The sequence below is a fragment of the Protopterus annectens genome, chromosome 8.part0 (assembly GCF_019279795.1).
Source record: "Protopterus annectens isolate FY-2018-M chromosome 8.part0, PAN1.0, whole genome shotgun sequence".
Lineage (NCBI taxonomy): Eukaryota > Metazoa > Chordata > Ceratodontiformes > Protopteridae > Protopterus > Protopterus annectens.
The window spans coordinates 1,875,101,406-1,875,119,949 of record NC_056741.1 but is presented as its reverse complement, the minus strand read 5'-3'; the positions used below and the strand labels follow the sequence as shown (position 1 = coordinate 1,875,119,949).

Below are 18,544 nucleotides of genomic sequence, written 5' to 3'. Positions count from 1 at the left end.
CCTCACAAAGAGGATTACTGGCCTCAAACAGATGCCCTATGCAGACCATCTCAAAAAAGTCCAGCTTTACTCCGTCGCATATTGCCTACTCAGAGGCGATCTCTGCCTAACATACAAAGCTGTTGGACATGCTCCACTTAAAAAAATCCCAATCCCTCCAAGCTAAACACTCTAGGGACCTAAACCTTATCACCACACTAAACAGAACATGCTGGAGGGATAGATTCCTGTCCCAGAGTCTTCCCATACTCTGGAACAGACTACCTATCTATGTCAAATAGAGCTCCTCATTAGCACTCTTCAAGAAAAATCTTGATGATTGGATAGGAGATAGGAAATTCACCCCGGGGATCACTGCTGTGGCTCTGCTTGACAGGGGCACAGGAAAATAATTTTCTTGGGTGGCGAAAGCCAGGGTACATTTTTGGCTAGGCTTATATAGGCCCTAGGGCCAATAGCTTAGTACCCTCCTATGAACAGGTCATATGTCACATATCAGATGTGTGTAATGTTAACATATGCAGTATTGTGGCCCCATTGCATATCATGGAAGAGGCTGGCATGTCAACAAGGGTGTGTACACTCCTCATATCCACATTAAGCTTTGAAGGTTGTCAGTGTAATTGGATTTTATTGCTCATACATGCACTGCTGATGATGAGATCTGCAAATCAGAGGTCAGGCATTAACTATCGACATCAGTCCTCATATCATCCCAGATATGGTCAGACAAACACATAGGTGCTTTGAACAACAGTGCAGACACAACTGCCACACATATACACATTCAGCAATGGTGTGTACACTCATGAGGTATGGTACACAGTGCATGCCAGGGTGCTGTATAGGTGCACAGCAATACTGTGTACATAGGTGCAGTGTGTTGCAGGGGAAGGGGCTTCACCTACAAGCACAACTCATGCATTACAGAGATATATAATGTTGGCAACAAGGATTGAGTATAGCTACAGTGCATGCTGTTGAGTGCCATGTGTCATGCATGTTGATTGTTAGGTAATATGAGGTCTGTGTAATATCTTTGTGCTACCTCACCCATGTGTGTGTGTGTGCCATGTGTCATGCATGTTGATTGTTAGGTAATATGAGGTCTGTGTAATATCTTTGTGCTACCTCACCCATGTGTGTGTGTGTGTGTGTGTGTGTGTGTGTGTGTGTGTGTGTGTGTGTGTGTGTGTGTGTAAAAGTAAGCAATAGCATGCAGGTCTTAAGTCACATTTTTTGTTTTCCCCTCACAGATGGCAAGGTGGGTCAGTGTCCCTCCTGCAGGCAAACTGATGTGAGTGTCCATAGAGACTCTGACAATGATGATAGGTATGGTGAGGCACAGGTAGGGTTGTCAGGGGCTGAAGCTGTGCCATCGGTTGACATCCCACTTTTATCCACCCCATCCCCACACACAGTCTCAATGCCCATGCATACCTCATCACCAGTGGCCATAGATGAGGGACAGTTGGCGGGTATTGGCATGGGACAGGACAGTGTGGGGACTATGGCAGGTGTGTCTGTACACAGCAGCCATAGCCAGATGACTGGCAAGGTACCACACAGGCAGATGTACAGGGGTGCTCGTAGGAGGGCTGCTGGCCATCATGCCCCTGGCAGAAGTGCCACAGCAGGTGTCACCAGATACATGTTTCAGGCCGTCATGGAGGCACAGGCATGTATGGAATGTTATACCAGACATTCTGAGGCTCCAGAGTGCTACTCATTCTGCTGTACTTGACAACATCTGTGATCTTGCAGGTGCCCACCATTATTTTGCAGAGGTCCTGGATAGACGGTTAGGTGAGATAGTAGGAATCCTCGACCGTGTGGTGTCTGTGTTGGAGCATGTGGTCGGAGCAGGGAGTCATCCACATGGAAGTAGGTCATCAACACCAACAGGTGGAGGTCTACATGGACATGCAACAACTCACAGCCGCTCTCGTAGTGGCAGAACCAGCAACAGCACTGCTGGTGGGTGCTGACCATACCACAATGCAGCAGGCCATGTGCACATGGTCCTGGTCGGTCCCAACATGGACATGGATCCAGCAGACAATTGTCATCATCAGGGGAGAGTACCATATCTGGGCTTCTACCTGGTAGTGCCCATGGAACCCCTGACAGGCACAGTTCCCATGTCCGTGGCCAGAGATGATGAACTGTACACTCTGCCATGTACAGTCTGCAGCTGTCCAACAAACCCCTGTATAGGGCAGCCACATGGCAGAACTGTATGCATACATACATACATACACACATCACCAACACAGCTAGGGCACCTCCATATCTACACACACTATGTCTGCACAACCCAATTGTTAAAGAACCCCCTAACACACACATGATGTCAACCAAATGGCTCAGCCTAGGCTACTGGCAAACCCACCACACACCCTGTGCATATGATGATACCTGTGCCACATCCCTATCATCCATACCATTGATGCAAGGACATACTAATATGGTTCTGATGCTCAGGGTGAATGTACTAAGGTTTAGCAATGTAATGCTGTTTAACGTATTTTCAGCTGGAATGTTTAATGCTTACATGTCAGGCTGTGTAGCTGTCCAGCCATGATGCATTATAGTTGTTATTAACACTGACTGATTGTGGTCTCCATAATGTATTCTGTTTGTGTTGTAGGTATCTGTGTGCCAGCAGGATGTTTTTCTGCTGTCCTTTCCTACAAGGGGTATGGCACTGTGGTGACACATTGACTGTGTCATATCCTGGGTACAGCTGAACACAAGTAACTGGTCTATATAACAGTTAATGCAAGTGCCACATGGCTGATAGGTCTGAGGGGTGTATACAGGTGAGTGGATGGTGGCTGATGTCAGCAGCTCTTCTACAGTGGACAATGGTAAGTGTACTGGGTGGCACACACCAAATGTTTGTGAATAACACACACACACACACAGACTTTGGTGTTGATACATTACACAGAGAATACTGTACACATGGATGTACATAATAATTTTGCAGTGAACTCATTTTGGCCTATATAATTCCACCAAGACTAAATAGCCAAAACATCACATTAGTAAATAATCAGTGTTACCAGTTTAATGTCATTGACGATGGTACTGGCAGGATATATATCCTCTTCCCCAATGTAGTGCAATCCTGGAGTTGGTAAACATAGGTGTGCTGGTGTGGGTAGCACAGCACCCCCACTTTGGAGGATGTCGCATGGCATAGAGCCACACATAGTGCGATTAAGAAATACTTAACCTGTTAACATAAACTCTACAGTATAACAGCAGACTAAGAAGGGGGATACGCACAATAACCTCAATGTGGGGAGGCTGTGCCCACAACAACCACACCCAACTATATATACCAACTCCAGCATCTGTACAGCTGTACAGTGGGGAAGATGCCATTTACACATCCACTACTAGTTTTGATGGAATGAATTTCCATAAGATGATTGCTTTGAAATGTTACCTTTTGCCAGTTCGTTCTCAGACAAATGATGTCCTGGGACATATAATTTCTGCAAAATGAAGTAGATCCCTTCACACACACACACACACACACACACACACACACACACACACACACACACACACACTTACTTTGCAATACTGAGAATAGAATTCCTAACTAGGTACTTATTGCTACTAATGTGTTTGGCCTTAATTGCACACACCACAGAACTTTTAGGATGCGGTGTGTCCCGAGTTTCCTGTTAAGTGAGGAACATCACCAAGCCTTGTACAGTATAGTAATGGGGGGCGTACTGGATATTAATGAACAATACATAGTATGACATACTGTCATATACACATTGACAAACACATACAGTCATAGACACATTTGACAGAGCTGGGTTTAGCAGTGCTAACTACCTTGTTAGTGAACCCATACTATTAGGGAGTTTTTGCACGCAGCACATGCATCATTGGGCTGGATAGTGTAATCAGTTACCTGTATGGTTGATGGTGACAGCAGTCCTCATACAGTGGACCTTGGTATGTGTACTGAGGGGGTTAGCATGGTGTAAAGACAGTATACTCAGCACACCACATTCGATATTGTACTCACTGAAACCCATGATAATGCTGTGACATACCCACAATCACACATTGACCAGGACTACCATACAAACCCTTTTCTATCTAATCAGTGATACTACAGGGATATGCATTTATTGCACATGCCACAGGCATAGTAGGGTGAGGGTTTGCCATGGCTCTCCTAATGTCAGCAACATCACCATCCCTTATAATGTATGGCAAGGTTTATTGTATTTAGAGAATGTGGCCTCAGAATGCTGCCTCATACAAATATGCACAGTGACACACAATTGCACACACATATAGACAAACACAGATACCCACATTTGCCAGGATTCAGAGGGTAACCCATGCCTATCTACCCATTTGTAGAACAGTGTTATGCTGGTACTGTAAGCTTCAGGTAGCTCATAGGGTGAAGAGTGTAACAAGGTAACATTTAATGTGAATTACAGCAGCAGCCATTTCTAAGTATAGCAATGGGGGTGTAGTGGGTGAGAAGGTTCTCAGAGGATTTTCAACTACAAGTTTACAAACACACAGACACTGTTATACTCAGTAATGCATGCACACATTTCTCAGTACTGAGGTCCATAGGTGTAGGTGTTCCTAGGTGTATACCAGCCTAATGTCCATGGAGAGATGACAAGAGTAGGGCATGTGAGTACACTGTTACCATGCCACCTGACATTTGTCAGCAGGGCATCTATCAACTGATGCCACATGAGTGATCCACAGGGTGACAGTTAAATTCAACATCCACTCCTCTATTTTTCTCTTGAAGAGGGACAGTGAGGTGCTCCAACTGACATGTGTAACATATATTGCATAACATGGCAAGTGTCTGGGTTAGGGACCTGTACCCAAACATGTTCTGTCAACTGTGGTACTCTGAGGTATCCATGGCATGTGATGCATACAGAGTGGGGTTTCCTAGCTGTGGCATTCATAAGACAGCTGGGCAAACATGTAAATGTCAGTCAATCAGAGATTGCCTGTAAGCAGCCAAGATGAATTCCTGACATCTGCACATCTGTACAGAGGACAGACAAAGTAGCTAGCCAACAGGTTATGCATTAGGATGAATATTCTGACAGATAGACGTCTGAAACTGATAGGTATGCCATTACTACATGACAGCAGTCCTCAATGCCATGTCCTAAAAACATAGTAGTCTACAGTTAATAGCAGTATATCAGATCAATATCCAATAGGAGATGCATAAAAACATACAGGTCAAACACCAACAACATGATAATCAGTACACAGAGTCCAGCTTTGCATGCAGGGGTCTATGGTTCCAGTACTACAATCTGCAATCTACTCTTACTTGGGTAAGCACTGTTACAAGTGGTAATGTAATAATACAATTCATGGATGCGTGACTGCATATAACCTGGGATACTACCCAAGTATGAAACACATACAAAGAGAAAAGGATGTGGCACTACCGATGTATACTCAGGTGTTCCATGCAGTATACTCACACCCCTTACTACTGTAATGACAGCACATAGAAGCATGTTATGTACATGGAATTAAATACACTAATTAAAGATGTCATTACCCTGCTATTTTATCAGATGTGAATGTGATCAATGGTTACCAGGGCTGAGCTTTGCGTAGCAGGTGTAAGCATTACTTAAATGTAAATGATAAGCAGATTTGCATACTGCTAAGCGAAGCCTACATGGTATAAGCACCTATATGTTTAACCGTACATTAGCACCACTTACCATCGTGCAAACCCACTTAAAGCTGCTCAAAACTGCCTTAACCATTCTGTATCCAACAGTCATTGTTCTGCCTAGCAATAAAATAAACAGCCCTTGCAGGTCTTGAACCCAGGACCCTGTCCACTATAGTCACAACAGTTAACTACTATACCATCTGAGCTGTGAAGATGTCTGTTTTTCAAATATATCATTCAGTACACATACTGAATAGTAGTGTACAACTGCTCTGACTACTACAATTGTTTAGTACTTGTAAGTGAAAAAGGTGTTGAATCAGTTATGTTCTTATATGTAAATATACACATATCAGATTAATATGGTGGGATACATCAGAGAAGGTATACACAGCACTCATGTTTGCACATACATGTGTATTATATATATATATATATATATATATATATATATATATATATATATATATATGTATATATATATATACAAATGAGATACATATTCATACACACATATATCTATGCATATACTATGTATATATCTGTATATATATATATATATATATATATATATATATTTGCATATATTCCTGTTTCTCTCTCTCTCTCTCTATGTATATATATATATATATATATATATATATATATATATATATAATATGTATATATATATATATATATACATATATATATATATATATATATATATACATATATACATACATATATACATATGTATGTATATATATATATATATATATATATATATATATGTATACACATACATATGTATATATATAACATAGGCCCATGACATGTAGTGAAGTCATAACTCAGCACCATAACTCTCAACCTGTTAGTGCAAGGGAAAGTAATGTATGTATTGCAGTTATAAATCTAGAACGTTGCTACAGTGACAGGGGTTGTGTCAGCATACATTTTTTGAAGGAAGGCTCTTCTGACACTGACATGTACACCAACAGTTACTGACAGACATCATAAAATCATCATAGTAAAGTACCACACAAATCACAGTAATGATTCTGTGGAATACAGAAGCAATATGGGCAATAAACATGGACAGTCTGAAACAATCTAGTCAGTCAGGAGGTGTAAACAGAATGCCTTAGTGCAAGAAATGTGAAACAACACTTACAAAGGGGATGTTTAGAGCCATGAAAATGGGGATATATCAGAAATATTGGACTAGATAAGCTCACAGAGTTGATGCAGTCACACCCTCCTGTCTGTCCTAACACATATTAACTGGAAGAGCAGAGATCCCAATCCACATACTTCACACTAGTTAGTGACATACATCTTCACACCAGTCCACTGCTTTGTCAGAAATACACAACATGTATGGTGGCCAGGCAACAGTACATCTGACAAATATCTGGACATAACATCACACTAGGGTAAATACACTGCGCTGCTAGACTTGTCACCAAGCACTGTCTAAATTACAGGCAGATTGCCACAACACTAATCCAATTTACCTATGGGGGAATACACATGTAATTGCAAATATAGCAGGCGCTACAGGCATGTAACACCATGGGGTAAAAGACACCAGTGTGAAAGTGCATACCCACAACCGATCTCAACACAGTCACATAATGGTAAGCCTAAGTAATAGTACAGTCAATGACCCGTGTGAACAAAAGTCATAATCATGTTTGTCACTCACACACTAGCCCTACATATACTGGTCCAATTCACAGTGTAGTCTGACACCTGACTATGGTATGGGACACGTCTCAGTCTGGCCCTATAAACATATAGACTGATAGGGTATTAGAAACTGGAGCAACATGCACTGTCAGATAGAACAGAACCAAGAACATTGACATCTACCTCAGTCTGTACACAGGCCAAATAACATGGTCACAATACACTGCTATATAACACATACACTCTGTCAACAATCACCATAAGTACACAGACCTCACTACTGTACAGACTACCACAAAATATGCAGGTTTTGTCCACAGCTATTAGGCCTCCTTTACATTACATGTCTGGCAGTCTGATATATCTCTGGCTTGATATCAGGAATTATGTCATTAAATAATGGCATAGTGTACCTATCCACATCCTACTGCATGACATATGAACAAAGGGTGACAGACTTGGGGACAGATGCACAAACACAGGGGCAGTATTGATATATTGCAGTTATAAACTGAGAAGATTGCTGGTGTAACAGGGTTTGTTGTGACATATCTCTTCTGAGGGATATGAAGTCAGTAACACACATGGATGTTACCATTTCCTGAGTACAATAATCAGAGTATGCTACTGCATTTAAGAAGACAGAAAATGTGTGAGTAACACACCAAATCTCAGGCTCCAGACTCTGGCCAGCCTGCAGATAGCTCTACACGTGAGAGTTTTCTCAACCACATAACACTGTCATGCCAGACTTTAAATCATGCAGAACAGCCATATCCACACAAACCCTGTTAAACCAACATTACTTCAAATGTAGAACAACAATACTTATATTCTGTCCCCATGTCTGGAACATCCCCCTCCAATTTTTTGGCCTGTCTCCACAGTGTTTGTTGTAAGAGGTATTTCCAACTACCCTCTGTAATGCTGTTTGTCACTCACCCACATGAAGTCCTGCTCACAGTGAGAGAGAAGGGCCAACACCCACTTGCACTGTTGACTTATAGGGGTGTGTTTCCATGCAACTGGCTATAGGAATGATACCGCAGGTGTTCCACTTGCAATTAGCAAGTGGAGGACTCCAATTCATGCACAGGCCATCAGCTGATCATGAGCATTACCCAAAGTCACGCTGTGGCCTATGCAAAACAGATGCATTTTTCCACATCTACACGAGAGGGGGTGTGATAGAGAGAGAGAGAGAGAGAGAGAGAGACAGAGGGAAAGAAAGACAGGAAGAGAGAAAGAGCCAACCATGTTTGTGAATGATCTGTGGGTAGAAAGAGGTCTCTGGGTATTATAATGGTTGCCTATATATAAATGTATGGCTGTGTATTGTCTACAACAACCTCTATGGTGTTTGACAACTGTTGGCCTTGTAATGTGACATTGGGACATATGGGTCCTCAATATGAAAATGTAGCAAAACCCACCCTGCAATTGATCCTGTTATTTACACAATCACACCAGCACCCACCCAGGATACTGATGACACACACAGACACACACTTGCTAGTACTGGGTTTCAAACCCCTACCTAGCTATGTATTGGTACTATAGTTTTACGCAGTTATCGCAAGTGCCATGGCGGTTATATGTTGGAGAACTGCCCAAAGGTATCTTTGAAGGTGAGTAACATCAGCTGCAGCACTAAAGGAGGGGTGAGAGAAGTGCTAAGTTTGAATGACCACAAAAGCAGGTGTCAACAAAGACTCACACACACAAACACACACATTTTCACAGTTGCGAGGATCAGGATTAGGACTCCTACCTAACTAGCTTACTACACTATGGTATTACACAGTTATCACAAGCACCATGGCAGTTATATCTTGGAGAGCTGTCCAAAGGCATCTTTGGAGGTGAGTGACATCAGCTGCAGTGCACAAAGGAGAGGTGCGAGAAGTGCAGTAAGTGTGAATGACCACAAAAGCAGATGTCCACAAAGACTCGCACACTATCACACACATTTTCACAGTTGCCAGGACCAGGATTAGAACTCCTTCCTAACTAGTTTGCTACACTATGGTATTGCACAGTTATCGCAAGCGCCATGGAACTTATAGGACTGAGATTCGGCCAAAGGGTTATTTCAAGGTGACTGACCCTACCCTGCTCTCCAGGTGGTGCTTTGATGTGTATGTGTGTGCAGTCTATAGCATCCACTACCTCATGGTATTCTGCTATTTGGTGGAAGAGATGCATATTGCTGGTCAGCCCCTCACAGGTGTTGAGGAAATATATGTGCTCACTGGCATGTGCTGACATGACATCCAGGAACTGGTGGAGTATCCTGGATGCTGATGCCTGTGAGATCCCCATGATATCCCCAGTTGGCTTTTGGAATGTACCTGTGGCTAGTATTCTTACACCTACACCTACCTACCTTGGTATCCACTGGGATGGGTTCCCCTCTGTTGGTCCTGTGTGTGAGGCATGGCCAGCACAGCTCAACAATTTGCTGTAGAATGTCCCTGTCCACTCTATAGCACTCCACTATCTCCATCTCATGTAGCCTCTGGTAGGTTACCCTGGGTCTGTACACTCTTCCCCTTCTCGTCACTGTGGGTTGGCCATCAGCATTCACATCCTCCCCACCTTCAGCCTCTTGCACATATTGACGTATTAGAGCAACAACAGCCCCTAATATTTGGTTTGTTTTGTCAGGTAAAATGTCCCTGTCGTTGTACACCGGTGGTGTAGAGTTTGTGGAAAAAAACAGACTGGAAGGTGTTTGCATAGTTTATAGTAGTGTGCTAGGCTATTCCATGTATAATTGGCTGATTCGGATACATTTCACCTGCCAGCTATGCTAGTTCTCCTTGATTGCCTTCCTACTGCTGTTTTCCCTTCCCATTGTCTTCCTGTTTAAGTCCCGGGATGCACTGCACATACCCAGTGCTCAGTTGTGAACAGAGCTGCTATTTCCTATTTGCTTTTTTTGTTTGTTTAAAACCTGGTGCGCAGTGCGCACACCCATTTAGGCTATGTACACAGTGCTCAGGAACATCTGACACACCCCCTTCCTTAGCTGTGCTTAGCTAAGAGCAAACATGAGCCACAGAGCTCCAATGAGCTTACAGCAAGCATGACACACCCCCTTAAGAAGTCATTCAGCTCTTAGACTTGCACTGTCATATTGCTGCACCTACATGGTTGGATGCAAACTAACACTGAGAGGAAATCTGTGATTCAGTATCAATCCCCTTATTTCCATAAAACAGAATGCTAATTCCTAGTTACCACACTCACACAGCCTTCCCCCTTAGCAACCACTACTCCCTGGTATTGTTGTCTTATGCATGCCATTGACTATCATGGCAAAATCCTGATTTGGGTTTAAAAGCTTATTTCCAACTTTTTTTCTTATTTTCAGCCCGATCCCATTTGCACACCGCTGCCCTACGCTTAAACGGCCGAAGTCAGCCAAAAAAAAAAAAGTTTTTTTTTATAATTTTGCAACTATTTATCATGCCAATGGCCATATATTTAGCCATTGACATGCCTACTTAATTGAATACATGCTTTCTTTGGAGCTGTCATGCCTCCGTTTGGTAATTTGCAGAAATGTATTTGGTTAGTAACCAAATACTTTTCTGCAGGTTACACTATTCCTGCACAGATGCCTCCCTGCTTCCTGGATTGCTAATTCACCTAATTTGCATGTGTTTCACCTGCAAATGGGGTAATTAGCATATACCAGTGGTGTCTGTGCAGGAATAGTGTAGGAGTGCTCGTGCATATCCCAGGAGCTCGTTTCTGGATCGCTCGTTGGCCGTATTGCATGCAGCAGCTCTTGCACTATTCCTGCACACTGTGCAAAGCTTGCTGAATCCTGGGGATAGTTTCTCTTGTCAGTACATACTAGATCTTTAGCTTTGTTTCGTAACAGTTTGTATCTAACTAGGTTACATTCATTTTTGTTTTTATGCCATTCTTTCCAAACCTTGTCCCTATTTTGTCGGAGTTGTTTAGTGGCCTTTGTTAATCAGGGTGCATGATTTGATCTTACTCTTTTAGTATGAGGAGGGGCTACGTTTCTGACTGTGTCTAGGAATATCATATTAAAGTAGGATAAGGCATCATCCAATGAAGAGTTTTTAGTGGGCACCAATCTAAGAGTTTCAGAAGGTTGATAAATTCTTGTTGATCAAAATGTTTTAGGTTTCTGTGGCTTTATAGTTGTGAGATTTCAATATATGTGGAGTGTATCTATAAGTGAAAACAGGTAAGTGGTTGTTAACTATATTGTGTAGGGTCTTTGGATTTAAGTATCTAAGTGGATCCAAAACTAAGATCCAGTCAAGGGTGGCACTTGGTGTATTGCTTTTGAGCATTCTTTTAGGGTTGGTGATTAGTTGGGTGAACTTGTAGAGGTTTGTGCTGTTTGTTGGGGAGTCAGTTATTAAATCTTGCCAACTGATGTTTGCATCTCCCATAATAATAGTTCATTGGAGATGTTTTCTGACAGCCAGGTGAGGATGTCCTCAAGGGTTTGAATATTTTGTCCAGGTGGGATATACAGACTGACTATGCATAGCTGTTTAGATTTGTTATTTGGTAGGGTTCCTATTAGGATTTCAGCATTTGAAAATGATGGGAGTGTTTTCTGGAAAGGTAGTATTGTGACACAGTCAGCATAGATTAGGGATACCCCACCTCCTTTTTTGTTGGTTCTATCTTTCCATAGTATGTTATAACCTGGGGGTGTTATTTGAATATCTTGGATTTGGGGTTTTAGCCAGGTTTCAGTGACTGATAGGATGTCAGGGGTGTTTTGTGTTAGCCAAGCATGGAGCACTGTAATTTTGTTACAAAGACTACAAATGTTTAAGGTTGCTAAGAGTAGATCTTTAGAAAATGGAGTGTAGTTATGCCTGAGGGTCCTGAGTTAGGGTGGATGTCACCACATAGGGATATTCTGTTTTGATTAAGGGAGTGTTTTGGAAGAATTTTTTTTTTTTTTTGCTATAGGTTGCTAGATATCGGTAAATGTTTTTATTTATGGTGGTATAGGGCAATATTTTTAGTTTGGATAAATGAATGAAATGATATTGGAGTAGGCTGGGTGATATGTTATGGAAACTGTTTAACTGTTTGTCACTACATAGGGGAGAAGCTGTAGAAGTACTAGCTGTGGGATGAAGTGTAGATATGAGGGAAGTAATAAGAATTAGTAGGCTAAGGGCAAGATTTAGAAACAGATTGGGGAGAGTGGAGTATGTAGGGTGTGCCATACTTGCAAAATGGATTTAGAAAGGTTTTGGAGTGTGGAAGGTACTGTTATAGGTGAAGATTGGGAAAGAGAGGAGAGGAGGCTATCGAGGAAGGGGAAGGTACAGACAGAAGTGGATTGTGTGAGTGGGTGAAAGTTGATTGGAGGGGGTAGAGTTACTACTAAGTATAAATCTGGGGGAGGGTGTAGGGGTGGGTGGAAAAGGAGGTAGGGTAAGGGTGCAGAGTGAGATTGAAGGACGAACAGAGTGAGCAGAGCCAGCCCAACAGCTTCGAAGAAAAAAACATTATCAGTGAGACTTGGAACTGACACTGTGGAATGGTAAGTAAGTGAGAGCTGTGACTGTTAGTTTTTGGGGGTGCTTTTATTACAGCAGCAGTATGCTATACTTTGTAGGCAGCACTTTCAGCTAGGAGAAAGTGATTCAGTTACACTCTCCATGGGGAAAATAGCTTGACTGAGCCTTGTTAGTACATGGAATAGCCTCAATGATTGGTGTTTTACTGCTGCTTAGTGAAAGAAAGTGAGCAAGACAAAGAGTGGAAAAAACAGGGGGGGGGGACACTATCAGCTGCCATCTCTCGTAGTGTCCACACTTGATATAGATAGTAATATGTCAATAAATTGAAGTTGTTCACAGGTATTATCGAAGGAAAAGCACCTACATTACCTATTTAGCTAATAATATGCCAACAAATTGATGTTGTTCACAAGTATTATCACAAGAAAAGCACCTACATTAGCTTAACAGTAGGTTTCAATTCTTATACTGCAGTCTCTGTATGTCCTTAGTTGAGCAGGAAGTACAACAGGCAGTGAGGTGAATGGGACCAGCTAGAGGGAGGGGTAGACCTGCCTCCAGAGAGCGAGCAGCACTTCAGACTGAAAAGAAAAAGAGTTCAAAAGGTTGTTAGGGGTGTACAGAAGGAAGGTTTCTTGAAAAAGGGTGTTAGAGGTAAAACCTATAGACACAATATGGGCAGTTTTGTAGAAGGAAAACAGACAAAATATGATCTGAAGTGTGGCAGAGAGAATGGAAACAATACACATACAGCCAGCATTTTAGACTAAGAAAATAAAGGAATTCAAAAGTTTGTTAGGGGTGTACAGAAGGTAGGTTTCTTGAAAAAGGTTGCTAGAGGTGAAAATAATTATAGTCATAATATAGGCAGTTTGGTAAAAGAAAACAGACAAACTGAGATTTGAAGAGAGTTCAAAAGGTTGTTAGTAGAAAGTATCAAACATACATTTTAAAAAATCAATTAAGTCTGAAACCAGTAGCCTATATTAAATTAGTCTCTTAGTAGTAACTCATAGACAAGTGCTAACTGGCTGATATATTCAAACACATTCATGTAAGGGCAAAAAGTACAATATATTCAAACACATTCATGTAAGGGCAAAAAGTACAATCTGAAGCCCTGTTGAGTTACTGATCTAGTACAAAATTTCACATTCAGTGATATTCCTTACATTTGTCCCTGTACACAGAATGTCAAAAATCAAAAATTCTACTGGATTTTTTTAAGATGGGGCAGTGGTCTTGTTTATAACTAATGATGCTACATTGCATCTAAAAATACCTGATTTTTTTTTTTAATTTGGACAGTTTGTCTTATTTGTTAGTTACAACCTAGCATGACTTTTGTATTACCTGGGATGTAATACTTTATTATTACTTTGTATCCTGAACTGTATATTGGATATTTTGTAACTTTCCTTCCTCAACTAATTAAGGAGCATTTAGTTAACATTTAAAAATCAAGAAATTATTATTAATTCATATTGAAATGATGAAATTATTTTTATTGTCAACAGTATAAAATGGGATTATAATGAAGTAAATTACAAAGATGTAATATTACAAAGTTTGTATTTTTGTTTTTGAATTTTATTTATATGATCATAAAACTATCCTTTTAGTCATTCATTTTACATTGCATATACCAAAAATGGTTTCCCTGTTTGACCTTATGAATGTCAATGCATGATTTTTGGCAGAAGTGGTGATCATCAAAAGATTATAGCCTTCCCACTATGTCCCTCAGAGAATTTTTGTTGCAGAGGTATCTTTTAGCCATTTGTTGAATGCAGAATTTTGTGTGTTTGAGTATGTAAGTTTGTTTTTATGTGTTTATGAAAACATAATGACCACATTTTTGGTTCTGTACTGCATTAACATTTTTTTTATGCTTCCCGATGTCTAGTTTATCTTCTCTTGCAGGCTTACATGTATTTTTGATGCAGCTTTTCACCCCAGGCATCTACTAAAACATACTCTGCAAATATGGACAACCCACTTAAAATATAAATAAAATAACTGTGTTGTTCAGTGGAACTCTGAAGACTGCTAGAGATGGGTGAAGGCTGCCAGCCTAGCCAGATAAAATTGTGCAGATAATTCTATTATTTGTACATATGAATGTTGAACTACAAGCTTGTTTTTTTAATGAAAGAATATGCTGTGAAATGTTGAACTTAAAACAATGTGGCAACATTGCCATCTGCTGTAAAGAAAGCTAAGTCAAGCATTTTTTATTGGTCCTTTGAAATTAAAATTATTTTATAACTGTTTTTGATGTTTGCAATTTGTCTCCGGCCGGGCTAGATGAAGGCTTCCTGCCTATTGTTTTAAGGGTAAAGTTAATTACCAGAATTTACAGTTGGAATGTCCTTTATTGCTCTGGGTTCTGCCTAAGTGTAAAATAATGTAAATGCAGTTTCTGTCAACCTGGGAACACCAGGAAAGTGTGAAATTATGTAATGCTTTATCAGAGCTGCAGTTTCAATTTAAACAGAGAGAATCAGAAGGCATTAAGCATTTTTGCCTTGTTCATCCAACTCATTAGCACTGCCTGTTGTCTTATGTAAGTTATCTTAGATTTGTGTTTTCTTTTAGAGATAGCTAGAAACTAGATTAGACTAAGTGTTTTTCTCTGATGTCAGAACTGTACTACTGATTTAGTTTAAGTATTTCTGTGTGATCTCTGAAATCTTGACTAGCACTAACTATGTAGTAGAAAGTATTGTCTTGTGGTTTTAATTATTTATTATTAAATATTTTAAAACCTTTTAACTGTGGCTGGTTTGTGTAGAGATAAGTTAAGCTCTAGAGAACATTGCATATTTATAGAGTTTACTGTTCAAGTCACTCTAAATAAGCCTGGACTGATTAGTCACCCTTACCAATTGGATAATAATATTGCACAGTAATAATTGGACACCCTTTTGAGGGCTTTTGGGTAGCTGATAATATTAGTTGGGTGGTGGCAGCTGGTACTACCATATAGTCTGGGTAAAATGGGCACAGCTGGAGAACCTGTGCCAGCCATCCCCATAAGTGTCTGTGTGGTTGTATAAACTTTTATCTCAAAGTGTGTGTGTGTCAGATACTTGGGCAGGGACATGAAGCACTGGTTGGACAGAGAGGGTGCTGGAGATTTTAGCTTGCCCAGATGACCGAGATCTGGACCCTATAGCTGTGCCAGTGAGGAGTCTTATTGGGATCCTGGGGAGCAAGGGAGCGATCAGCGCTGGACTGACTATGATCTCTGTGTGCTCTTAAGGGAAATTGCACTTTACTGTGCGTATTTGTTATCCTTTCCTCATATATGAGACGCCCTCTCTGGTGTTAGTGGTGAGGATTGAGGCTCCTTGATTGCTGGGCCAGGGCACAGGCATCACAGGAACTTTAACACATATCAGCATAAATTTGCAATGCCTTGTTTCATTTATAAAAGAGTTGTCATTCAGTCAATAAGTTGTTTACTGTCCAGAACAGTGCAGTGATGTCCTAAATACCAGGACTTTATATACTGCATAAAATAAAAAAATAAGCAAAAAATTAATATATTAGAATCAGAACAAATAGATGCATATAGTATTCCTTTCAAGAGGCCTTATATTTAAGTAGATGTTACAAAGATGTATAATTCTGTACTTTGTGTATGCAATGCTAATTGTACTGCTATTTTTATTTTCCAGTATAAGGAGTGCTTTATGAAACAATTGATGGTTTTGGGTGGTTACTAAGCAATATGGGCTACCTGATATACAAAACTGTGTCGGGCTCATTTCTGACATTAATGGCTGGCACTGATGTTATAGAAAATCTGTCCCTATGCTGTAGATGACCTAGATTTTGTCGACATGCTTGTGTCTCTGAGGTACTTCCTAAAAGAATTTGGAGCGAACAACAATTGTTTATTCATCCATATGGGAAATAGTGAGGGGATTGCTATTGGAAAGCACATTCTAGTGAAGATGAGGGGCGGCTTTGTCACATAAGGGAGTTCTGGGCTGCATGTCACATTGACAGCAGTATGGGTTTGCATGGAAGCACATATGAAGACCTGCATTTGGTGTACTGCTTATTTAAGACCTAACCTGCAGTGGGGGGTAGATAAGTATATTCAAAATTCCCTAACACTGTGCTGCAATTTCTCCCATGGACGACTGAGATGGTGTCAGGTAGGCATCCTGTTACAGTACTGCTACAGAAGAAATGTTAAGTAAATATTATGTCATAGCTGCTCATGTCTACAGAATCTACACAATAACACATAAAATGCAGAGATGTAATTTTCATAATAAAGTAGTAAGTGTCTACATCAGTTTTAAATTACAAGATGTGAGAAAACTCATTTAAAAGACTATTGTTTAATGAATCAGTTAAGAAAAATGGAAATATAGTGGCATCCTCTTGCATTTGAAAAAATGATTAAACTCAGCTGTATTTTGTTTGCTTGTTTATGTGTGTACATATGAGTTTATTTAATTTTGTGAAGTCATGGTGAAAGTGTACATTGTACAGTACCTGATCAATGAAGTAAAATATTTGCACTTTCCATTCTCTTCTTTTGTTTCAGGGGGTAGATCCCACTCTTTGGGCAACACTTTTGTCTCTAATATGGCTTCATGCTCATGGCAAAAATGTTAAAGATGATTGGGAGCTCCTTGCTTCAAAGGCTGTCTCCTGGCTAAAATCCAAGTCAGCAGGTAAGGGCATTAAATACTTCTTATATGACTATTCCTTCAAAAAATTTCAAGCTTTATGTACTTTGTTTTTCTTTCATTTTAGATTTGTTACTAGAAAAAAGCATAAAGCACTGAAAGGGGGAACATCATGAAAATTAAATTCTACATACAAATCCATTCACTGCAGTATCTGTCCTGTCTTATTTCACAAACCTGCCCAGGAAATAGTTCCTATAGTACATGAATATCAGCCGTGTGCTGTAGCCTGTGTTTAATTTGCTCAGTGATATTGCATAAAATCATGAGTCACTGCTGTTTATGCTACAACAGAAGGTTTAGCAATGCTTTGTGGATGCACAATACAAATATTCTGTCCAGAGTATAGTTGTAAAGCAAATGTAGTGTCCAGTACATTTCTCTTTCTGAACAGGTATTTAAAAAAACATCTACATTATGTTAAACAACAGCATCATCTAAACAACTGTAATATTTTTTCTTTGGCACTAGACAAGACTGAATTTCGAATAAAAAGGAAATATGTGGAACCAGGAGTTGCTTTATAAACTGGAGATTATATCACCAGAACCACAAACAGGGTGGGTTAGTCTGAAACACTAAATCAAGACGTACAAAACAATGGACCTTTATACCAGTTTTTGAAGATTAAGTCTGCCCTGCACCCCTTCACAGCCCCACTATTTATATAGTCTAACTGTAAGGCTACATCCCCATGAGAAACTGGCAGCTCTCAATGTTTATGTAAACTTGCTGTTATAAAAGGGAAACTTCCAAGATTCAGTAATCACATTTTAGTATTTCATGCCATGGTATTTAGTGCTCTCTGCACACTAACGAAGGACCTGGCAATAAATGTATTTTCGTATTTTGCCATTGGTGGTATATGCCAAATACATTCTAGAAAAGCGACTATAGTGGCC

General features: G+C 40.4%; 1 protein-coding gene across 2 annotated transcripts in view; it reads left to right on the top strand.

Annotated features, from left to right (window-relative positions):
• Positions 1–18,544, top strand: part of LOC122809692 (von Willebrand factor A domain-containing protein 5A-like) — a 1,295,998-nt gene that overhangs the window by 1,271,894 nt on the left and 5,560 nt on the right. For both annotated transcript variants that reach the window (XM_044081369.1, XM_044081368.1), the window contains one exon: positions 17,498–17,627. In XM_044081369.1, the coding sequence (XP_043937304.1) occupies positions 17,498–17,627 (130 nt within the window). The remainder of the gene's footprint in view (positions 1–17,497; positions 17,628–18,544) is intronic.